The sequence below is a fragment of the Bos indicus x Bos taurus genome, chromosome 16 (genome assembly GCF_003369695.1).
Source record: "Bos indicus x Bos taurus breed Angus x Brahman F1 hybrid chromosome 16, Bos_hybrid_MaternalHap_v2.0, whole genome shotgun sequence".
In the NCBI taxonomy this organism is placed as follows: domain Eukaryota; kingdom Metazoa; phylum Chordata; class Mammalia; order Artiodactyla; family Bovidae; genus Bos; species Bos indicus x Bos taurus.
Genome location: NC_040091.1, coordinates 79572353 through 79596687, shown reverse-complemented (window position 1 = coordinate 79596687; position 24335 = coordinate 79572353). Strand labels below are relative to the sequence as shown.

The 24335-nt window shown below is 59.5% G+C and overlaps 1 protein-coding gene across 5 annotated transcripts in view; it reads left to right on the top strand.

Moving 5' to 3' along the window:
* Positions 1–24335, top strand: part of LGR6 (leucine rich repeat containing G protein-coupled receptor 6) — an 87894-nt gene that overhangs the window by 15049 nt on the left and 48510 nt on the right. For all 5 annotated transcript variants that reach the window (XM_027565877.1, XM_027565878.1, XM_027565874.1 and 2 more), the window contains exons 2-4: positions 2740–2811; positions 5113–5184; positions 10837–10908. In XM_027565877.1, the coding sequence (XP_027421678.1) occupies positions 2740–2811; positions 5113–5184; positions 10837–10908 (216 nt within the window). The remainder of the gene's footprint in view (positions 1–2739; positions 2812–5112; positions 5185–10836; positions 10909–24335) is intronic.

Below are 24335 nucleotides of genomic sequence, written 5' to 3'. Positions count from 1 at the left end.
CGCCCCTGCGGGAGCCTGAACAAAAGTGCAGGACGCAGGACGCTGCTCAGCTCTGGCGGGAGGGCCTCTCAGAGGAGATAGCCTGGGGGCACGGCGGGGTGGGGGGGGGGAGAGGGACTGTTTCCTGTTCACTCCGGCCACTTGGCTGCAGAGATGGGCCCTGCGTCCAGGCCTCTACCCCCGGTGGGGACAGTCCTCCCAGGCCCACCTCGCAGGACCAGGGGCTTTGTCGTCTGCTCATAGGAAAAACGCACACTGAACAAGTCCCGCAGGGCCCTTGGGTGTCGGCCGATGACCTCGGCGGCGGGCCTCCTACTGCCCCCACGCGGCCTAGTTTCGCGTCCTCCTGCTCTCTGCCCTGAGTCCCTGGATCCTTCTGGTCGTCACAGCTGCCTCTCCCGGCTTCCCTGGTGGTCCGGGGCACCCAGGGTCGAGCGCTGAGAACGCTCCGGTGTGCAGGCTGCCAGGCTCGCCCGTCGACCCTCTCCCGGCCCCGCCCCTGGCGAGTACAGCCAGGGGCACAGAGCGCCCCGAGGGCTGCTGGGAAAGGCCGCATGGCGGGTGACACCCAGCCTCGCCCTGCTTTCGAGCTGAGAGAAGCAGTGGGCAAGGCCCAGCGTGCGGGAAGGCGGTGCTGCGCAGCCAGAGAGTGCAGGCTTCGACCAAACAGGTGCTGAGTAAAGCACATCCTGGGAGCCGTGCGTGCGTGCGTGTGCGTGGTGCGTGCGTGCGTGGTGCATGCGGGTGTGTGTTCTGCCTGCGTGTGCGCTGCTAGCTCTCGTGGGGCGGCGGCACTGCAGTGGCGTTTGCGGCCGGCGTTGATGTCCAGTCTGCCCACGACCTGGGCCCCGAGCCCCACGAAGCAGCCTGCGCTTCCCCGGTGGGTCGGAGCCCCTTGGCTCGCCCAGGGTCACAGCCAAGAAGGGTTCAACCCGGGCCGGGGGGGCGGGGGGCGACTCGGCTGAGCGTCCCCCAGAGGGTTTACGTCGTGGTAAGGCGGGTACTTGGAGAGCGCGGACTTGGAGTGCCGTGCACGTGCACAGACACGCGCCCGGAGCTCCTCGGACCGCGCGTGCCCGGCGGCTCACACGCCCCCACAGCGCTCTGCGGCCCGCGCTTCCCCCGCCCCCTCCTTGGCACCGGCCCCCAGAGCCCTGCAGCTGGTCTGGGCGCTGTCCCGGCAGGATGCGGGCGGGCGCGGGGCGGGCCGCTCCTCCCGGGGAGAACAATGAGGCCGCTCTCAGGACGGGCCCGGGGCGGGTGGGGGGCCTGGAGCCACATCAGAGCCGCGGAGCTGCGGCCCCCGGGGCGACGGCTGAGTGACGAGGCCTGAGTCACACACCCCGCCAGCCCTTGTGGAGGCACGTCCGGAGGCGCTCGGGCGCGCGTTCGGGGTACCGGCTCCGCGGCTCCTCGACTCTTCCCGCCGGGCTGACGGTGCGCCGGCCCGGGACCCGCAGGAGGCTCCGCGCCTGGCCCCGGGCCGCGCTTGCCGCTCCCGTCGCTGCCCTGCGCGCCCCGCGGCTCTGTGGCCGCCGGCCCCGTCTTGGACGGCGGGTCGGGGCGCCGCCGGCCCCTCACCTCTGCCCGCACGGGGCGCCCGCCTTCCTCAGAGGATGTGTCCCGCCTTACCAGGGATGAAACGCTGGCGCCTCAACAGCCTTTTCATCGGCGGGAGCTGGGCCCCGACTCCCCCAGCCCCTGCCCCACACCCCGTGTCCAGCACACACCTCAGCACGGGCATTTCTTACAGGAAATGCAGACCCTGGGGTTTGCGGTGCAAGTGCATCCCTGGGAGGAGGGAGCTGACAGAGGCCACTGGCCTCTGTCAGGGGTTTGAGATGCCGCCGGATCCCGAGAGTGACACGCACACATGCAGTCCCCGGCGAGGGCTGGGAGGAAAACCCTGGGGCCGGGCCGGCCCGCAGACTGTGGGGCTCTTGCCCACTGGTCACTGAGGTACAGGAGGCAGAGGAAATGCTGTGCACGCTCTGGCAGGCAGCCTGTAGGCACTGGCTCACTTAATCCGTACAAGGACCCTAGGAGTCTGGGGGCGTTCCCCCATTATTATGGATGAGGTGACAGAGAGTAGTTCAGAGCCCTCAGTCAGGTGGGTAAATGAAGGAGAGAGTTGACTTCGGTCTTCCCTCTGCTTTCTCAAGTGTAAAGTGAAGCAGCATCGGTACCCACGTTGGGGTCATTGGGAGAATTCAGTGGGATTGTTTGGGTAAAGGGCCGCCGACACTGGACACAGTGGACCTCCGGCAGATGCTGGCTGTTCCTGCCGAGATCATCTGTGTGCAGGGTGCCTTGGAGGTGTGGCGCGGAGGCCGCCCTCAGGGTCTCATAATGTGGGAAGGCAGCTAGTCTAGGTGGGACTTGGCAGGATCCCGCGCCCTCTGGATGGAGAAGAGGAGAAGGAGCCTGGGGGTGCGGGGGGGGGGACAGCAGGAGGGAGACACTGCAGGCCTAGAGGGCTGTAGAATCCCGCTGGCCAGTCTGGGGATGGTCCCAGGAGCCCGTGGGGTCTCGGATAAAACGTCCACGGGGTCCTGCGTGTTGAGTAGCCCTGTCCTGCTCTAATGTCTGTGAACTTTTCTCTGGCTTGTCCCTGATGAGGGGTCAGCTTCCTCCTCGGCCCTCATCATGGCCCATCCCCCTGGGAGGAGGGAGCCTCGGGGAGCACCACGTGGGGCCCGGGGGACACGGTCTGCTCATGTGCCTGCTTCTGTCTCGCAGAGACCTGAGCATGAACAGCCTCACGGAGCTCTGGCCTGGCGTCTTCCACCACCTGCGCTTCCTGGAGGAGCTGTGAGTAGAGGCCTTGGTGGGGGGTGGGAGGGGCTGGTGGGAAGGGCTGGAGGGGGTACTGTGACCTCTGACACCAGGGCACTGGGCTTCCCCGGGGAGCGGGAGTCTGGCAGAAGGAGCCATTCTGAGACAGTGTCAGCGCCACCTGCCGAGGCGTGGGGCTGAGTGGGGGCAGCGTGGACATAGGAACTTGGACGTGAGCCTCCACCTCCCTGAAGCTGACCAGCTTGCTGTCAACATTTCTCCTTTCCTTGAAAGTGAGAGTCGCTGAGTTGTGTCCGACTCTTTTTGCGACTCTATGGACTATACAGTCCATGGAATTCTCTAGGCCAGGATACTGGAGTGGGTAGCCTTTCCCTTCTGCAGGGGATCTTCCCAACCCAGGGATCGAACCCAGGTCTCCCAGATGGCAGGCAGATTCTTTACCAGCTGAGCCACCAGGGAAGCCCCTTTCCTTGGGGCCGTCCTTGACCTGCCCTTGTCCCCTGGGTCTGGCTGCTGGCCACTCCCTGTCCTGGTGGTCCTTCCTCTGCAGTGAGTGCCCGCTTGACCCCTTCACTGGGGGCTGCCCCAGCGCGTAAGGACAAACCGCTCCTCCCTCTCTGATACACTCTGTCCGTTGTGGGTGGCTCTCACCAGCTCACGAGCTTTCTCTGGTTCCCCACAACCCAGAAAAGCCGCTTCAAGGACCCTCCCTCACTTGGCCCAAGCCCACCAGCCAGCTGTGCTCCATGGGAGCCAGTTTCCCCTCCAGCCCAGCAGGTCCACTGTCTCTCTATTCTTATCAGGGCCAACACAAGGCCCACTTCCTCCAGGAAGCCCTCTCGGGTTGGTCCCTTCCCACAGCCTGGAAGCCTGCATGCTGGTCTGACGCGCTAGTGCCGTGCTGAGTGAGTCAGCGCCTTGGACCGAGCGCCTTCTGTCTCCTTGGGGCAGCCAGCCGCCCTCTTGCCACCCTGCCCTCCTTCTCGCCTGATCCCCAGGACCCCAGCCTGCTGGTTCATGCTGGGCACCATCAGTCTTGGGGTTCTGCTGGTTTCGCTTAAACTCTCAGATCAGGCTCCTGGTTCCAAACACTCAGCACTCCACCTGCACCCCGAGCCCTCTCCCCTGGTACAGCCCTCCCTACCGGGCCCTGGGCAGGGCCCCGAGGGCACCCTGCCCCGCCCGAGTGCACGAGCAATGCCTATGGACGCTGGCTCTCGGCTTCAGGACGTGCGTTGGCCCGGAGTGGGGAGAGGCCTCTTGGAGGAACCGTGGCCTGTTCTCAGGGGAAGGGACAGCAAGGCCACGGAGGGGGCCTGCCTGGTGAGAAGGAACGCAGGACAGCAGCCATGGAGTCGGGCTGGTGACGCGCACAGCCTGAGCCCGGGGCTGGTCCTCTGTCCTCCACTCCCTGAGGGGCTTGCTGGCCCATTTTGGAGGCAGAAATGCCCTCCTACGGAACCCAAGCGTGGAGACCCCAAAGATCACAGCACTTTTTTTGAAACAGGAAGTTTTGAGAGAAGCCTGCAAGCCGCAAAATGAAGATTCCACTTTCTGTGACAAAAATGAAAAGGAGCCAAATAAAGTGAAATAAAATGAAATAAACTGAAATAAAAAACGAAATGAAAAAGGGAAATGAAATAAAGTGAAATGAAGGGAAATAAAGTGAAATAAAATAAGATGAAATAAAGTGAAATAAGATGAAGTAAAAAAGCAAAATGAAAGGAAAAACAACAAATGTCAACTAGAGACGCTCAGTAGAGAGATTAAAAAAGACAGCTTCTGAGCTGTGTTAGCCCAGCTCCCATGTCAGCAGGCCTCTGAGAGCTGAGTCCTGGTGATGCCCGTGGGGACTTTGAGGCCCCCATGCACCTTGCAGACTCCGATGGGGACGCGTGTCAGGCGCCCTGTGCCTCATCTGTTCCTTTTAGGGTTGATGGTCACCTGTGACCAGTGTGGACGTTCTTGACTAGACCGCGGTGGTAGATTCGTTCCTACACCCCGCTTCTGCTCCAGATTAATGGGGTTGGCTGTGCAGTTTGGAGCTCAGGGAGACCCACACATCTAGCTCCGCTGCCGACAGGACAGCGCAGGGCAGGCTGTGGGTGGATGCGGCCCAGAAGATAATCGGGTCTGGGAGGTGCCGCACACACTCTGAACTGAGCCTCGGTTTCCTCCTCTGCAAGTGGGGGTCCTTGTGAGGTCAGCAGGGCAGTCTCCACCACCCTCCCTACCCATGTCCCGGGACTCTGCTGTGGGGCCACCACCCTGCCCAGCCGCCCGCCAGCATCACCCGCCCTTCTCTCTGGTTTGCAGGCGCCTCTCCGGGAACCGCCTCGCGCACATCCCGGGACAAGCGTTCTCCGGCCTCAGCAGCCTGAAAATCCTGTGAGTCTAGGCCCCACGTTACATGGAGACTCAGCTTTGAGGACTCTGGGCAAAAGGAGGCTTGGTAGCCTGTGTCTTGCTTTGCCACTGGCTTGCTTATTTCCTTCTCTTCACTTTTCCCTTTAATTATTTCCAGGTCTTTGCTTTTGCCTTGTCCGTAAGAAAGTTGGTGGTTTGCTAACAAATGCTTAACGGCCGGATGCTTGCACCACAGTGTCAGGAAGTGTGATGTGCCATGAACGCGGCCGAGGGTGCAGGCAGGTCAGGCCTCTCAGGCCAGGAGGAGCTGGACTGTTTCTGCAGAGAAGACTCCACACTGGATTCTTAACTGCCCTTCCCTCTGAACCCTGGCCGCAGCGCGGAATCCCCCGCCTCCAGTTCCCAGGCATCTGTGTCCTTGAAGCGGAAGGAACCTGAGGTTGGAAGAGAACCCTGCATTGCTCTTCCGTTGACCCCACAGCCCCCTTGGGGAGGGGACGTGAAGGCAGCCTCTCCCCAACCCTAGTCCCCGCCCCGTCCCTGCGAAGAGTGTGGGTGAAAGGAAGTACGAATGGGACTCAGGGGGTCCGAGGGCAGGCTGGGGAGGGTCCTCGGAGGGCCTGACCCCGGGCTGGGGGCAAAGCGGATCCTGGGGGCCGACCCCGGAGCGCCTGAAGACCCCTGCAGCGGTGAGCCGCCCCCTGCCCTGCTGCCCCCACAGCCCCGCCCTGACCTGCAGGGCTTCTTTGTACAAGGGGATCACCAAGGTGTCAGTTCAGTTCAGTCGCTCAGTCGTGTCCGACTCCGTGACCCCATGAATCGCAGCACGCCAGGCCTCCCTGTCCATCACCGACTCCCGGAGTTCACTCAGACTCATGCCCATCGAGTCGGTGATGGCATCCAGCCATCTCATCCTCTGTCGTCCCCTTCTCCTCCTGCCCCCAATCCCTCCCAGCATCAGGGTCTTTTCCAATGGGTCAGCTCTTTGCATGAGATGGCCAAAGTACTGGAGCTTCAGCTTTAGCATCAGTCTTTCCAATGAACACCCAGGACTTATCTCCTTTAGAATGGACTGGTTGGATCTCCTTGCAGTCCAAGGGACTCTCAAGAGTCTTCTCCAACACCACAGTTCAAAAGCATCAATTTTTCGGCACTCAGCCTTCTTCACAGTCCAACTCTCACATCCATACGTGACCACTGGAAAAACCATAGCCTTGACTAGATGGACCTTTGTTGGCAAAGTAATGTCTCTGCTTTTTAATATGCTATCTAGGTTGGTCATAACGTTCCTTCTAAGGAGTAAGTGTCTTTTACTTTCATGGCTGCAGTCACCATCTGCAGTGATTTTGGAGCCCAGAAAAATAGTCTGACACTGTTTCCACTGTTTCCCCATCTATTTCTCATGAAGTGATGGGACCAGATACCATGATCTTAGTTTTCTGAATGTTGAGCTTTAAGCCAAGTTTTTCACTCTCCTCTTTCACTTTCATCAAGAGGCCATCTGCCATCACCATCACTTTCTGCCTTGAGGGTGGTGTCATCTGCATATCTGAGGTTATTGATATTTCTCCCAGCAATCTTGATTCCAGCTTGTGCTTCTTCCAGCCCAGCGTTTCTCATGATGTACTCTGCATAGAAGTTAAATAAGCAGGGTGACAATATACAGCCTTGACGTACTCCTTTTCCTATTTGGAACCAGTCTGTTGTTCCATGTCCAGTTCTAACTGTTGCTTCCTGACCTGCATACAGATTTCTCAAGAGGCAGGTCAGGTGGTCTGGTATTCCCATCTCTTTCAGAATTTTCCACAGTTTATTGTGATCCACACAGTCAAAGGCTTTGGCATAGTCAATAAAGCAGAAATAGATGTTTTTCTGGAACTCTCTTGCTTTTTCTATGATCCAGTGGATGTTGGCAATTTGATCTCTGATTCCTCTGCCTTTTCTAAAACCAGCTTGAACATCTGGAAGTTCACGGTTCACGTATTGCTGAAGCCTGGCTTGGAGAATTTTGAGCATTACTTTACTAGCGTGTGAGATGAGTGCAATTGTGTGGTAGTTGGAGCATTCTTTGGGATTGCCTTTCTTTGGGATTGGAATGAAAACTGACCTTTTCCAGTCCTGTGGCCACTGCTGAGTTTTCCAAATTTGCTGGCATATTGAGTGCAGCACTTTCACAGCCTCATCTTTCAGGATTTGAAATAGCGCAACTGGAATTCCATCACCTCCACTAGCTTTGTTCATAGTGATGCTTTCTAAGGCCCGCTTGACTTCACATTCCAGGATGTCTGGCTCTAGATGAGTGATCACACCATCATGGTTATCTGGGTCATGAGGATCTTTTTTGCATAGTTCTTCTGTGTATTCTTGCCCCCTCTTCTTAATATCTTCTGCTTCTGTTAGGTCCATACCATTTCTGTCCTTTATCGAGCCCATCTTTGCATGAAATGTTCCCTTGGTATCTCTAATTTTCTTGAAGAAATGTCTAGTCTTTCCCATTCTGTTGTTTTCCTCTATTTCTTTGCACTGATCGCTGAGGAAGGCTTTCTTATCTCTTCTTGCTATTCTTTGGAACTCTGTATTCAGATGCTTTTATCTTTCCTTTTCTCGTTTGCTTTTCGCTTCTCTTCTTTTCACAGCTATTTGTAAGGCCTCCCAGAGAGCCATTTTGCATTTTTGCATTTCTTTTCCATGGGGATGGTCTTGATCCCTGTCTCCTGTACAATGTCATAAACCTCATTCCATAGTTCATCAGGCACTCTATCTATCAGATCTAGGCCCTTAAATCTATTTCTCACTTCCACTGTATAATCATAAGGGATTTGATTTAGGTCATACCTGAATGGTCTAGTGGTTTTCCCTACTTTGTTCAATTTAAGTGTGAATTTGGCAATAAGGAGTTCATGATCTGAGCCACAGTCAGCTCCCGGTCTTGTTTTTGTTGACTGTATAGAGCTTCTCCATCTTTGGCTGCAAAGAATATAATCAATCTGATTTCGGTGTTGACCATCTGGTGATGTCCATGTATAGAGTCTTCTCTTGTGTTGTTGGAAGAGGGTATTTGCTATGACCAGTGCATTTTCTTGGCAAAACTCTATTAGTCTTTGCCCTGCTTCATTCCGTATTGCAAGGCCAAATTTGCCTGTTACCCCAGGTGTTTCTTGACTTCCTACTTTTGCATTCCAGTCCCCTATAATGAAAAGGACATCTCTTTTGGGTGTTAGTTCTAAAAGGTCTTGTAGGTCTTCATAGAACTGTTCAACTTCAGCTTCTTCAGCATTACTGGTTGGGGCATAGACTTGGATTACTGTAATATTGAATGGTTTGTCTTGGAAACGAACAGAGATCATTCTGTTGTTTTTGAGATTGCATCCAAGTACTGCAGTTCGGACTCTTTTGTTGACCATGATGGCCACTCCATTTCTTCTGAGGGATTCCTGCCCGCAGTAGTAGATATAATGGTCATCTGAGCTAAATTCACCCATTCCAGTCCATTTCAGTTCGCTGATTCCTAGAATGTCGACATTCACTCTTGCCATCTCTTGTTTGACCACTTCCAATTTGCCTTGATTCATGGACCTGACATTCCAGGTTCCTATGCAATATTGCTCTTTACAGCATCGGACCTTGCTTCTATCACCAGTCACATCCACAACTGGGTATTGTTTTTGCTTTGGCTCCATCCCTGCATTCTTTCTGGAGTTATTTCTCCACTGATCTCCAGTAGCATATTGGGCACTTACTGACCTGAGGAGTTTCTTTTTCAGTATCCTATCATTTTGCCTTTTTATACTGTTCATGGGGTTCTCAAGGCAAGAATACTGAACTGGTTTGCCATTCCCTTCTCCAGTGGACCACATTCTGTCAGACCTCTCCACCATGACCCGCCCGTCTTGGGTGGCCCCACACGGCATGGCTGAGTTTCATTGAGTTAGACAAGGCTGTGGTCCATGTGATCGGATTGGCTAGTTTTCTGTGATTCTGGTTTCAGTGTGTCTTCCCTCTGATGCCCTCTCACAACACCTACCGTCTTTTTTGGGTTTCTCTTACCTTGGGTGTGGGGTATCTCCTCACGGCCGCCCCTCCTGACCTTGAACGTGGAGTAGCTCCTCTCGGCCCTCCTGCGCCCACGCAGCCCAGTCCTGTGTCTGTCCTGGGCTGCACCCATCTAGAAAGGTGTCTCTTTGCTCCAGGTTGTCTGTGGGTGGGTGGCCCTGTCCGCCCTGCCCGGGAGATTCCTGCTCCCAGCCGGTCGGCAGCCCCACCACCTCCAGGCGCCCTCCTCGCTCGGTGTTGTCCCTCACCCCCTCCTGTCTCCGGGCCCTGGGGCCCTGGACCCTCCCCACCTCGCTCCTGCTCCGCCTGTGGGCGTCCCATCCCGGCCCTACCTGCCTCCTCTTGGCCTCCCTCCGGCGCTAAGTCCTTCCTGCCTCCTCTGTCTGTCTGTCTGTCCTGCTCCCCCCAGTGCTGCTGCCGCCGGGCGGGGAGGCACCCCCAAGCCTGACACGGCCTGGGAGGCCTGCTGGGTGGTGGTCCCTGCCCGGGGCAGGCCCAGGCCTGTGGCCAGATTGGAGATCGGGGTTCTGTCTACTCAGCCTTCAGAAGATGAGACTCAGGTCCTGTGTCTGAGCCTCCAGCTTGTGGACGCGCCTTTCTTCCTCACCTGCCTTAAGCAGTTAATCAAAGCCTCCCGAAGCTGCAATCCCGCCCCCTTGACATGGTGCTGGCCCCGCAGGTTGGGTGGCTGGAGAGGCAGCGGCTGGAGCTGAGGGTAGCCTGTCCCTGACCCCCAGCGGCACCCCTAAGACCCCTCAGTCACCCACAGCCTTCATGCCTGCTCTTTGCCTGCAGGCCTCCTCTGCTTCAGGAGTGGGGGGGGGGGCGTTGAGGAAGGCACCCACCTACCTAGTGCCCTCAGAGTGGAGGTGCCACCTGCATCTGGGTGAAAAGGGCAGGTGTGCAGGCCTGGGGGCACCTTCCTGCCCCCAGCTCTTCCCTGACCTCCTCTCCGCCCACATACCGCGCCTGCCCCCCGCCCCCGCCAGAGGCCAGCAGGGAAGTACCCCCCAGAGACAGTGGCCACCCAGGCCCCCCTTAGAGTCGGGTGAGCAGGCCCCTTGCGCAGTGACCCAGGGCTCTGGAGTGGCTTTCTGACTGTTCTGAGCATGGCTCTGGGGCCCGGGGTCGGTTGGGGTCCCCATTTCTCCCCCTCTTGCTCTCAGGCTCACGGCCCTGCTGGTCCAGGAGGGCGGTCCTCTGAGTGGCTCACGTGCCTGGCTGGATGTGCCTGCTTTTGCGGGGTCGTTTGTGCTGGCTTTCTGACCTGAGGGCTGCAAGTTGTCCCTGCAGACACGCACACCACAAAGGCATTTGCCTGGGCACCTGCACAGCCTCCAGTTCCCAGGGAAGCTGCAGGCTCTCAGCTGCAGAGGAGACTGAGGCCTGGGAGGAGATGCGGCATCTTCTGGGCCGGGATGCTGGAGGGGCCCCTGCCCTGCTTTCCTGCCTTGCTGCCCTGGGTGTCTCCTCCATGTCTTCCCGGGCGCCTCGTCCCAGAAGCCCCTGGGAGGCGCCCTCCCGGCCCTGTGGACCCCTGGGGACAGTCGGGGCTCGGGGCTCAGGCTGGGCTCTGTGGGCTCTGTGGGCGGGGTCCTTCAAGCCCTCTCCTCCTCACAGGATGCTGCAAAACAACCGGCTGGGAGGGATCCCCGCGGAGGCGCTGTGGGAGCTGCCAGGCCTGCAGTCTCTGTGAGTTGGGGAGCGGGCTGGGCGCCTCTGCCTGAGCCTGAACCCCGGGTTCTGATGGTGCGCTCCTGGCCTTGGTTTCCTTGGGGGGTGTGTATGTGTGTGCAGGTGCTCAGCCCCTGTGGAAGGCTGAGGGGACGGGGTCTCCCTGGGTGGCCCCGGGCGCCATCCTGGGCCGTCTGGCATTCCGCCATGGAGCCTGGGTGGGCTTGGAAGCTGCCGCCCCAGAACCGTGGCCAGACGGGGCTGTCTCCCTGACCTCGCCAGCTCCCGGGCTTGGCGAGACTTTGAGCTCAGACGCCTCATGGGCCACCAGGGACCCGTCCGGCCCTGCCCAGACCCCTGCGGTTTCTGTCCATCCACTGGGGCCGTCGTGGTTCCCGGGCGGAAGCAGAGATGGTGGGGTGAGGGAGGGCCCGGCCGCTCGGTGCTCAGGGCAGGTGCTGGGTGCACAGGGCGGGCCCGGAGCAGGCTGGTGCCCAATGCGTGCCTGTGAGCCAGCTGAATTTGACTGGAGACTAGGTGGTTGGGGGGACTCAGAATTGGGGCCAGGCCTGGGGGCCCTGAGGCATGTGGAGTGGGTGGTGCCTCCCTGCCTGTGAGTACTCTCCCCCCTCCCCAGCTGCCCCCACCCCCTCACCCTCCCGTGTCCCCTCATCCCTGCATGTGCTGGGCCTCGGGCCCCACCATCTCCTTTCCCTCTGTCCAGCTCAGTGCTGGCCAAGGTCAGAGGTCAGTGACGGAGGCCTGTGTTGCTCCTGGTGCCCATCAAGGGCCGACTAACAGTTCCTTGGGGGTGTTTCCACGGGTGAGGACCTTCACTGCCTCCTTCACACTCACTCCGAGCTTCGTTTTGTCCCTGGGACTCTTGTCTTGTCGTGCTTGGGGACCCTGAGGGTCTCGGGCCACAGAGGCGCTCCTGCGCTCTCTGAGCAATGGCGGCCCCGCAGCCAGGACCCTCCATGGCCAGCTTCCTCGGCAGCCTCCCTGCTGCCCGGGGGCTCGGGGTCGGATCAGGCCCCGGGCCGGCCGCACACGCGTTGTCTCCTGCAGTCCTCTGGCCCGCAGGGCAGCTGGCTCCGGTCCTGGCCGCCACCACACTAACCCTCTGTGCCCAGCGGCCCATCCGCCCGTGGGGCACGGCCCCCCCGCCCACGTCGCAGGGGTTCAGGAGAGCGGGTGCAGATCACTTAACCCACCTGCCCGCCTGGTTCACATGCGCCTGAGGCTTCCCCGGGGAGGCAAAAGCCGAGCCTTTCGCATCTTGAAGGGTTAGTGACAGGCGAAGGGGCAGGGAAGGGCGTCCCAGGCGCAGGGAGCAGCACGTGCGGGGGCTCAGGAGGACGGAGAGGCAGCAGAGCACGTGCACGGGGCCACTGTGGTCGGCCGTGTGTGTAGCAGGGGAGCTGGTGGGAGGGGCAGGAGAGGAGCAAGGTCTGGAATCAGCAAGAGGCCAGGGGGAGGGCCTTGCCAGGGATCCAGAGTTTATGCTTTGGGCCTGGGAAGCCATCAAAGGACCTTCAACGTGAGTTTACATCATTGAAAGTCACCCCAGCAGCAGTCAGGGAGGCCAGCCTGGAGGCGGTGCTGAAGGAGCGGTTGGCTGACTCTGGGAATATCAAGAAGCCGACTGTCAGGGCTCTGGGGGCAGGGAGTGCCTGGCTCAAGGCTTGGCTCCTGCCCTCACTCCTGTAAGGCCCACGGCGGGCTGGCCTCGGTGCTCCCGTTCTTCTCCAATACCAGGGAGGCCCCTGCTTGCACAGGAGGAGCTGCACTCTTGCAGACGTGGGTGGCACGTCTGGTGCCGCCGCCTCCCGGTTCCTCGTGTGGGTGGCGCTGTCGACCCGCCGTGGGTGAGCGTGGGTTGTGGTGGTGGAGAGGACTCCCGCGTGGACGGCCAGGCTGCTCACCAAGAGCCTGGCGGCACGTGGTAGGGGCTCAGTGAGGACGTGCTGATAGAGGGGTAGGCAAGACGTGCGGCGGGGCGAGCCGGGCGGGCACAGGGCCCCTTTGGACTTCTGGGTGTGCGGTACCGCGGGGGAGTGGCCGGCCTCTGGGACAGGACAGAACGCGGGCCTCTGCTTGCAGGACGTCAGAGCGTACTTGTGCGAGCGTGTGTTGCGGAGAAGGGGGCATAGCCCTACATGAAGGTCCTGTTTCGTGGCTGTTCCATCAGAGTGAGAACCTCCACCTAACTCAGGCACCCCGTCACAGGTGGACGCGGAAGCCCAGGTTGCTGGGCTGAGAGGCGAGGGCTGGGCCACCATCGGGTGCCCGTGTGCCTGCGCTCCCCACCAGGTGCCTCGCAGGCGTGACCCGACTCCATGCTTGTGAGCCCCCGTAGCAGGGGTCGCTCTGCTCTCAGAGGAGCAAACAGAGGCTTGGACAAGCTCAGAGCCTCACGCAGAGGTGCTTATCCAAGGCCGTTTGCCCCATCACAGCTGCGGGGAAGCCACCGCACCTCCGTCCTTCTCCATCAGGGCCAGGAGAAGGTCCCCCTGCCCGCGGGGCTGCCTCCCGGGGGCCGCCTGTCCGCAGCGAGCCAGGCCCGTGGGCTCGCCTGGGTCGGGGCCCCGGGGAAGGCTGCCCTGCCCCCCTGCATAGACCCCCGAGGATGCCCCTGGGCCACCCATGGAAGCTCTGTCCTGTGCTCCCAGGACAGGAAGGGGGCTTGGGGAGGGAGAGCGGCGGGGGCAGGGGCGGCCGGGGCACCTGTCCTACTCGGCGCTCAGGCTGTCTGGGCCCACAGCCCCCCAACTTGCTTCCTCCCTGACCTGCATGGGGGGCGCCAGGCTGGATGTGTCACGCCAGGGTGGAGCCACAGCCAGGAGGAACCACGAGTAGCCTGCCGAGCCCGGGGGAACCAGCGCCTGGGTCGGGGGGAGGTCCAGAAGGGCTCGGCCTGGGCTGAGGGGCCCAGGTTGGAGTCAGAGGCGCCCAGTGGCAACAGTCCCGCCTGCACGCCCCGGAAGGCGCGCCCCTCGGCACCCCGCTCCGTGCAGAGGTCCCGCCGCCCGTGGAAACACGACGGGACCTGCAGTGGGGGTGGAGGGCGGGGAGGGCCCATCCCCAAGCGCCTGGTCCCTGGGGGGTTTGTGCAGTGGGTGGTCCCTCTGTGAGGGGACTCGCCAAGTGGGGTGGGGAGGAAAGCCGCTGGGTCATCCCTTCAGTGCACAGGCTCTCAGGGGCAGGGATCCGAGGTCTTCCTGGGGGGTTTCCGAGCAGGCCCCACCACGTTCCATATGACTGACCCTCCCCCGAGGGACTGCGGCCCCCCAGACCTGTGGTGGCTAGCACTCGCGGCCCTTTGTATGCGTGAGCCACCAGGACACACACCTCACTACACCTGGCGGCTCTGTGGGGCGCTTAGACTGGTAATTGCATCACCCCCATGTCACAGATGGGTAAACTGAGGCTCAGTGGGTGCAGGACTTGGCTCAGGGACACAGACCGTGCGTGGAGAGCCAGGGTCAAAACTTGGGCAGCCGGGCCCAGTCCATGTCCGCCTTGGGACACCAGGCTGTCCCAGGGCAACGCTGGGGGCCCGAGCGGGCAGATGACCAGCCTGGGCGGCGGCCGGTCGGGGGCTCTGGACCATTGTGTATCCGGTGCCGCCGCCCCCAGGAACGCACACCCTGCTAGAGGACGTGTGCGCCCGTGGGTCTGCACCCCCAGCTGTGCTGCCGGAACAAGTGAGACACGAGGCCCCTCGCTGATCCCTCGTCTCACCCCCCTTTACTCCCGGAGGCCTCGCTTCCTGTTTCCATCCTCCGGGGGTGAGGACTGCACACAAGCTGGGGAATCCCAGGGGACACAGACCATCCAGAACAAGGAGGTGGAGTGGGCTCCTGGGGAGCCAGGGCTGCCGATGGCTGGTGTCCTGGTGGCTCTATAGAGCCCTGGTCCTGGTCAGACCCCAAGCAGTCTCGGAGGGCCTTGAGGCTGCCTGTGCTCATAGCTGTCAGCTCTCCCAGAAACAGCAGTCCCACCCTGGCCACGTGAGGTGCAGTGGAGCCGGGGCCCTGCTGCAGACCCCCCAGTGCGGGGAGGACGAGCCGCTTGTGTGTGGGAGGGGTCCCCTGGGGAAGCTCGTTCTTGGGTCTGAGTGATGCAGGAAGGAGAGGCATTGTGGGGCCAGGACGGTGTCTTTGGCGCACAGGCCAGGCAGAGAACAGTTAGCATAGTCTGGTGGGACACATAGACCACAGAACAGTAGTTCTCCAAGTGGGGTCCCGGGGCAGCTGCCCTCCCAGATCCTACCTGCACCCACAAAATCGTAAACTCTGAAGGCGGGACGGGATCACGTTTTCATGAGCGACACCCACCCCCAGCAGATTCTGACACCCACTACAGAGTGAGAACCAGTGATGCGAGAAAGGGATGTGTGAGTGATCTGGGGGCATGGGCGTCCCCTCGTGGAGCCTCTTCGGGTCTGTGGCTGCCGCCGCCCCGTGTGGCCACAGCCCCTGTCCTCGCGTGGCCTGTCCCCAGTGTGTGTCTCTGTGTCTCTCACAGGACACGTGACGGTGGATTTAGGGTCACCCCGAAAATCCAGGAGGTCTCACCTTGAGGTCCGTAGCTTATTCACCCCTGCAAAGACCCTTTTTCCTCTAGGATTCCCTCCACAGGTTCTGCGGGTTATGACGGTGACTTTCCTGCTTGGGAGGCACCACCCAGCCAGCAGGGGGTCGGGTGGCAGAGGAGAGGGGGCAAGGGTCCTGTGGGGAGCGGCGGGGTAGAGTTGAGCACTGAGGAGGCGGGAGTCTTGGGGAGGGCAGTGGCCTGTGAGCCAGCCCCACAGGGAGGGCGGTGTCTGCACAGCGAGGCCAGGAAACTGGCAGGAGGAGGGACGCAGCCCGGAGGTCTGGGCAGCTCTGACCCCGGAGGTGCCTGCTCAGCCACAGGCCAGCCCCTGAGCTGATTCTGAGCTCTCAGGTGACCTTCTGGGTGTGCTTAGCATGGCTGAACTTGCCTGCCCGCCAGAGAGGGCCCATGGCCCAGCCACGCTGTGGGGCGTGTCGCGGGGTCCCCGGGGATGCCCGAGGTGGCAGATGGCCTCCCTGGCACGGCTATTTTGGGCCCGGTGATTACAGGCTGCTTTATTTGGATCTCCCAAGGTTCCGGGAGTTGATTACTACGTGTGTCTGGGGTAGAGGCTGCTTCGAGGTGGGTGGTGGTGGGGCATACGGGCAGCCCCCTGCACGTGAGGAGGGTCTGACACAGGTCTTTGGTCTCCCAGAGACACTAGGTGAGCGTCTTTGTGACGGGGACCCTGTGGGGGTTCTTTCAGATGTAAACGTTGGTCTGGGGTAGAGTTGGCCCCAGCTGGGCCACCCGGGAGCAGCGTGGCACTCAGCACTTGTGGGCTTCTCAGCCCTGCAGAGCTCCTACAGGCCTCGGCCTGAGATGTGAGGGGCACCTCTGAGTGGGGGCTGACCACTCAGATTGAGATTGAGTGTGCATGGGCCCCAGGTAGAGCCCAGAAGTGGGGTGACCCCCTCCCCGCAGGGGAGATGACAGAGGCCAGGTTCCTTCCTCCTGCATTAATGCCTCCTCTTGAGCAGCTAGTGCCAGTGCAGAACCCCGGCCCAGGTTCTGGTTGCAGCTGGAGGGAAGAAGAGACCCAACCGCTGGTGTCCATCCATCTGCTCATCCACCCATCCATCCACTAATCCACCCATCCATCCATTTACTCATCCACCCATCCATCCATCCATCCATCCACCCATCCACTAATCCACCCGTGCATCCATCCACCCACTTATCCATCCATCCACCCATCCATCCACTCATCCACCCACCCATCCATCCACGCATCCACCCATCCATCCAACCGTCCATCCGTCTAACCATCCATCCATCCGTCCATCTGCCTATCCACCCATCCACCCGTTCTTCATCCATCCAGCCATTCAACCATCATCCACCCACCCACCCATCCATCCATCTGCCCACCCATCCAACCATCCATCCATCCAACCACTTATCCATCCATCCATCCATCCATCCATCCACTCATCCACCCATCCATCCACCCATCCACCCATCCATCCACCCATCCATCCACCCATCCGTCCAACCATCCATCCAACCGTCTATCCGTCCATCCATCCATCCACTCATCCACTAATCCACCCATCCATCCAACCATCCACTAATCCACCCATCCATCCAACCATCCATCTATCCATCCACCCATCCATCTACTTATTCACCCATCCATCCAACTGTCCATCCATCTAACCATCCATCCATCCATCTGTCCATCCGCCTTTCCACCCATCCATCCGTTCTTCATCCATCCAGCCATTCAACCATCATCCATCCACCCACCCATCCATCCAACCATTCAGTCATCATCCACCCACCCACTCACCCATCCATCCATCCATCCATCCATCTATGCATCTACCCATCCATGCATCCACCCATCCATCCATCCACCTACCCATCCATCCATGCATCCACTCATCCATCATCCATCCATCCTTCCATCCATCCATCCACCCACCCACCCTTCCACCCACCCACCTATCCACCCATCCATTCACCCATCCATTCATTCACCCACCCACCCATCCATCCATCCACCCACCCACCTATCCACCCATCCATCCACCCAACCATCCATCCATCTTTCCACCCATCCATCCATCTACCCATCCACCTATCCAGCCATTCACCTGCCCACCCGTCCATGCATCTGTCCATCTATCCTTTGTCCATCCCTTTAACCACCTGTGCATCCATCCATGCGCACATCTGTCATTCCATCTACCTATCTATCCATCTACCTATCCATCCATCCATCCATTCTTCATCCAACCAACCATCCACCCATCCACCCACCCATGCATCCATCCATTCATCTGTCCATCCATCCTCCAACCATCCATCCATCCAACTGTTTGCTTGCTTGTTTAAGCCTTGCCAAGTGCCTGAGCTCAATAATAAAACAAGGGCCTTGCCTTTCAGCAGCTCCTGCTTGTTTTGAGAATATCACACCCAGACCCCTATCCTTATCCCTCCCTTCCTGTACACTGTGGACTTAAGCTACTGAGACAGAAAGTCAGTGCAGGTGAATATGATGTAAAATCAGTGTAGAAAAGTGAAGAGGGAGCTGACGGACATAATGAAAACCAGGTGGTGTGTGTAATAAGCATCACGCTTGTGGTTCATATCTGAGTGCTCACTGTGGCCCAGTGCCGGGGTCCAGCCCCAGCTGATCCAGGGTATTCGAAGGAGAGATGGCATAGGCGAGGATCAGGAAACAACTGCTTAATTAAATGTTAATTAAGGATATAAAGAGTAATAGAATGAGGATAGCTCAGTAGGAAAATTCAGTGAAGAAAAGAGGCTGAAATAAGGATAGCTCAGTGAGGAAATTCAGTGGAGAAAAGAGGCTGAATAATTCAGCCAGAAGGTAAGAGAAAGAACAACATGGTGAGACCAAGTTTCGGTGAACGAGGCCCGCACTTTATTTTCCAAAGTAGTTTTTATACCTTAAGTTGTGCATAGAGGATAATGGGGGAAGGGGTAGAGTCATGCAGCAAGCCAGGCTTTCTTCCTGCAAACTTATCATATGCAAAAGCTTAGGTGATTTGCATCATCTTCTGGCCCGGAGGCCTGTTAACATTTTAAGACCCTTTCTTCAGAAAACTTATTTTTCTCTAAAGGTGATTGGTCAGGAGCCACCCTCCAAAAGCATTAGATAAAGTTGCATTCCTACAGAGCAAAGGTGTGGTGGGCTATAACAAGAAAAAGAATTAACTCAAGGGTCCCAGGTTACAAACATTAAAGCTACTATTTACACCAATTACATTAATCAATACACTGCCAGGGACACAGCAGGTAAGGGATATGGAGACTTAGCAGCAAACATTGGCCCAACAAGTGAAAAACCCTTCACCAATACAATTTCTAATCAATCTTTTAACTGCTCAAAGGAATCTGTATTTAGACAGTTTAGAACATCTCATGCCTCTCACAGTTGGGAGGCTCTGAGCAATCACATGAGGCCGGAAAAACCTATTCAGGCAGGCTAGAGGATTTCCAAAGGAGTTTGTAGGTTGAAACACTGTCACACCCAGGAATTATTAACTGGAGCTGTAAGCTAACTCTTTTTTCAGAGAGAGGTAGTGGGGGACAGCCCCCCGTCAAGTCAGAGGTGTAGGTGAAAGCACAAAGCAGAAAGTAGGCAGACTCTGGTTTTGGGGGTAGATGCTTGAGAATTTCCAGGGGGATTCCTGAGGCTCGATCCTGCCTTTGCATATGCCGAGCCTCCTTCCTCATGACCTTTGTCATGGGTGGAGCTCCTCACGCTGGCTCCCGGCAGTGATAGAATTCTAGTTGAGCTATTCCAGATCCTGAAAGATGATGCTGTGGAAAGTGCTGCACTCAATATGCAATATGCACTCAATATGCAATATGCAATATGCACTCAATATGCAATGTGCCGGCTCCCGCAGCCCAGGCTCCAGGCCAGTGCTCAGCAGACATCAGCTCGTCTGTTCCTTGTGACAGGCCCCTATGTGAGGTCCAGTGGTCCGCGTTTCACAGATGCTGAAGTGAAGGTTCAGGGAGTCAGTCACAGAATTGGTAGATGGTGTGTCTGCACACGTGCTCTTAGCCACAACTGTAGATCGTGCAGAAGGTCAGCTGGGAGAGACCCCAGGGGCCTGGTTCCCAAGGCCGCCTGCCGTACGGCGTGTGAGAAGTGCACAGGGTGCAGGTTCCAAGGCCCTTTCTCAGACCTCAGTCAGCATCTTGCGGGCTGGGGCCCAGGACAGTGGACTTGACAAGTCTCCCTGGTGGGATCCGATGCAGAGCTGGGTTTGGGAACCACGCGATGATCCTGGTGACTCAGAGTGTTTCCTACATCGGCAGCCCTGGCCTCACGTGGGCTGGTGAGTTGTGCAGAGGCTCAAGCTCCCCTCTAGACCGAGGGGGTCAGACTCTGCCTTTTAACAAGACCCCGCACCTTCCCAGCTATGAGCACGCCACTGAAATCTGGGACTCAGTGTTCTTCGGTCAGGAGCTCCTGGGACACCTGCCTTCTCTCCCAACCCCAGTTCTGATGAGCCGCCATTGTTATTGGCTCCCTGTCCCCCATCCCTTGGCCCTATGGACTTTCTTTGCAAAATCGTCAAACCTTAATCCCTTTCTTCCCTGTCATCCCCTGCACGTATGGGACGGAAATGTGAGGTTGGGGGCCTGCCTAGAGCTGACGAGATGTGCCAGATGACCTTGGAAGATGGAGCTGGAGACACGGAGGTTAGGCTTGGGGAGCAACTTTCCAGCTGCCTTTAACCACAGGGAGAGAAAGGGCCCAGTGTCTTTGGAAGGTCCCCAGTCACACTCCCCTTGTCTGGCCTGGGGAATCTCCCACTCTGCTCCCCTCTTGACGTTTTCTGGGAGCTCACAACCTCTTCAGAATCCTGTCGCACTGAAGCCTGAGAGTGCCAGAGGGAGGTGAGGCGTGGCTCGGATCCCAGCCCGGATGAGGTGGATAGCACCATGTGCCAGCCACCAGTGTTCCCCCAGCGCAGCCCTGCCCGCCCTCCCCAGCCCCGCAGCCCTCTGTGGTCAGCGGCTGGGAATGTGGGTCTATTTTGAGTCTGTGAGTCATTGTCCACCTGTTCCTGAGCCTTTGGAGCCCAGGTGGCTGCCAGTCACTCTTCGGCGTGTGGGAATGTGCATACCAGCTGGAAGAGGTGGTGAGCGCCCAGCTCCTGCTCTGTCCACCGCAGAGGCTGAGGGGGGCCAGGAGGAGGCATGGGCACCTGGCCCAGGGAGGGGAGGGCATCCTTGGTGTCACCAGAGAGTAAGAGCCGACCTGCAGGTGCTTTTCTGCTGTTTCCTGAAAGGGAGGTGTCCTTATGCGTCTCTGTGACCTCTCTGGCTAGATGACTCTAAGGTCACTTGTTCTGGAATGTCCCCTACCCTGCACTGACCCCAACACCCAACTCTTCCACCAGCCTCCCCTGAAATAAAACCATTCCTGCTGCAGCGAGGCCTGGGCTGAAGGGCTCTGTGGACCCTCGGGAGGGCAGCGGGAGGCAGGGGTGTCTCGAGGGGCCTGGCAGCCACGCAGAAGAGAGCATCAGGGGCCATCTCTCCCTGAGAGGAAGGGCAGGTCTAGAGTTCCTTCCTGGGGAGGAACCTTCCCCTGGAGGCTTCACAGGGAATCCCGCCCTGATGCCCTGAGCTGGGGGGACACAGCACTGTGTGGGGTCAAGGTCCCAGGGAAGAGATTGGGGGGAGGGGGCGGGAGCAGGGGGAGGGACTTGGGGGAGGGGGCAGGAGCAGGGGGAGGGGGCGGGAGCAGAGGGAGGGACTAGGGGAGGGGGCAGGAGCAGGGGGAGGGACTTGGGGGAGGGGGCGGGAGCAGGGGGAGGGACTAGGGGGAGGGGGCAGGAGCAGGGGGAGGGGGCGGGAGCAGGGGGAGGGGGCAGGAGCAGAGGGAGGGACTTGGGGGAGGGGGCAGGAGCAGGGGGAGGGGGCGGGAGCAGGGGGAGGGACTAGGGGGAGGGGGCAGGAGCAGGGGGAGGGGGCGGGAGCAGAGGGAGGGAATAGGGGGAGGGGGCAGGAGCAGGGGGGGGCAGGAGCAGAGGGAGGGACTAGGGGGAGGGGGCGGGAGCAGGGGGAGGGACTTGGGGGAGGGGGCAGGAGCAAGGGGAGGGGGCGGGAGCAGAGGGAGGGACTAGGGGGAGGGGGCAGGAGCAGGGGGAGGGACTAGGGGGAGGGGGCAGGAGCAGGGGGAGGGGGCGGGAGCAGGGGGAGGGGCTAAGGGAGGAGGCGGTGGGGGGCGGGGGGGTCAGGGGAAGGGACTAGGGGAGGGGCAGGGGCGTGGACTATGAGGAGGGGGCAGGGGCGGGGGCGGCTCTGGGCATCCCCAGGGCACAGCACCAGCCCGGGGCCCTCAGGCTGGTGGGCTCTGGCCCCGCCATCTCTCAGAGGCCCGCCCCAGGCCCTCCAGGCGCCCCTCTCGGTGCTCACAGTGTCCAGCCGCGCTCCTGGGTCCTCCTGGGCCTCCCCTCCGTCCAGCAGGCCCTTCCCAGCCCCGTCTCGAGATCGCGGCTGCCCGTGAAGCGCTGTCTTCGGCCCCAGGCCCGCCCCGCCCCTGCACTTGGAGCTCGGTCCGCCCCTCCTGCCGGCGCCTGGACTCCGTCCCCTCCGCAGCCTCCCCTGGCCTCATCCCTCCTGAGCCCTCGCCTGCAGCCGGGGCTGCCGCGTGAGCTGCCACGGGAAGTCTCCCTTGGGGGGTGGAGCCAGCCTCGGGGTGAAGGTTCACCAGCTCTCACCTGCCGGTCTGTCCGCTGACCTGGGCCTAGGGACTACAGTGAAATTCTCCCACGGAACCTCTGGAGACGGGAGCCTGGGAAGGGGGTGGGGGCGCTGGAAGCCGGCTACTCTCCCCACTCTCAGAGGTGCGGTGAGGGCGGGTCTAGGGCTCCCGACGCTGTTGGGTAGCTCCGATTCTCAATCGCGGCTCAGATCAGAAACCACAGACCTCAGGGCCAGCCGGCCAAGCCTTCCTGGGAGTTACACCTGCTCTCAGGTCGTGAGCCCACCCGGCTCACCATCCATCCAGCTGGGCTGCGCACCCCATGGTGCCTCTCGCCCCCCACCCCCGCGCCCCCCCCCCCACCCCCACCCCCACCCCCCGCCAGTGCCCTTCTGCCTCCAGGCCTCGGCTTGAGCTGTCCTCGGGATCTGGTGCTTTTCCTTCTTGCCAGGCTTTGCCTCGCTACTGAATCAGTGCAACACACTTCCTCCAGAAGTCCTCCTAGATTTCCATCCGACTCTGAGTCTCTGAGTACACGAAGTACCAGAACCAGACCCCCTCGGTTCTCTCAGGGTGGCAGGAGGGAGGCCCTAGCGGAGCAGAGCAGGGAGGGGCCAGGTGGAGCTCTGTTGTCTCTGCTGTGCTGGCCTGGAGCCTGTCCGCTGCTGCCGGGCTGGAGGACACTCTCGCCTGCATTCACTCAGCCGACAGGCTGAGGTGGGGGCAGGGCTGGGCACAGACAGTAAATAGCCTTTGTCCACAGGTCCGTTTGGGATGCTGAGTGGTGGACTTCAGGCCAGTCTGGAGAGCTCTGAGAAAGGGCTCCACGCGAGCCCAGGCAAACGGGACCCTTCATGGTCCATCTCTCCCTGACGTGACCTGACCGGCATCCTGGATCTGACTGTCCCAGCCCCTCCGAGTCTGGGAGTCAGAGCTAGAAGGGCAGTGAGGCTCGTGGGGCATGGCTGGTGGTCACTCACCTCCCTGTTGTCAAGGCCTCACCTCATGCATCTGATGACCTGGGGTGGGTGGGGCTCCCGGAAATGCTCCTTTCAGCTGTGAGGGGATATGTGAGTCTAGCCTCTCTCTCTGAAATCGCTGCTGCTTGCCTGTGTAAGCCAGCCCTACCTCTTTTGAGGTGAGAGTTATCTGCGCCTCCTGAGCCTTGGTTCTGTGAGCTGTGAGCTAGGGGCGATGGGGTGACTGCCCTGAAGGTCCCTGCGATGCTCCGTGCTCTGCTCTGCGGGCTGCAGTGCTCGCACAGGCGGTGCTGGGACGAGGGTTATTGTCGGACTCACCCGTGGCTTCAGCTTTGCCGCAGAACCCGGCGGCATCCTCCTGAGGGGCTGGGCACCCGTTTCCCTCCACGGCCCTCAGCACCCCCCAGCAGGCCGGTGAGCTGCCAGCTTCAGGATGTGGTCACAGCAGGACAGCTTGGGATCTGCAGGTCTGTGCAGGCACGAGTTTCAGAGCCAGGATCCTGAATTCGTGCTCATCAGAAATCCAGCTCCTTCTCTCTCCTGTGTGGGGATGGAGTTTGACCGCTAGTTTCTTTTCTTTTTTTCTTTTTGTAAATTTATTTTCAAAGGGCAAAACAGCTGGGAAATTTACCTAAGAGTCCAACAGAATGTCACTGCCCAGGTCAGCCACGCGGCCAAGACGGGATCTCACGTCCAGATGCTCCCAGGACCGCCCGTCCTCTCGCAGTGGAGGAAGGGCCGGTCCCTTGCTCTCTCACACCCTCCTGCCTGCAGCGTCCTCTGCACCTTCCTGAGCTGTGTGCACACTTCACTTGTGCTTCCATCGTGTCCGGCTCTTTGTGCCCCATGAATTACAGCCCACCAGGCTTCTTTGTCCAAGGATTTTCCAGGCAAGAATACTGGAGAGGGTTCATTCCCTTCTCCAGGGCATCTTCCCAACCCAGGCATGAAACCTGTGTCTCTTATGTCTCCTGCATTGGCAGACGGGTTTTTTATGCTAACACCACCTGGAAAATGGACACGTTAACTTTCCACATCTGGACCAGGACTTTCAAACCCAAATCCACCCTCCACAGCCACAGTCATCTTTACTTGGTCCAAACTAAGGTCTCCATGAAACAGGAATTTACTGGGAGCTTCACTGGGTCTGTGTTGTCATAGTT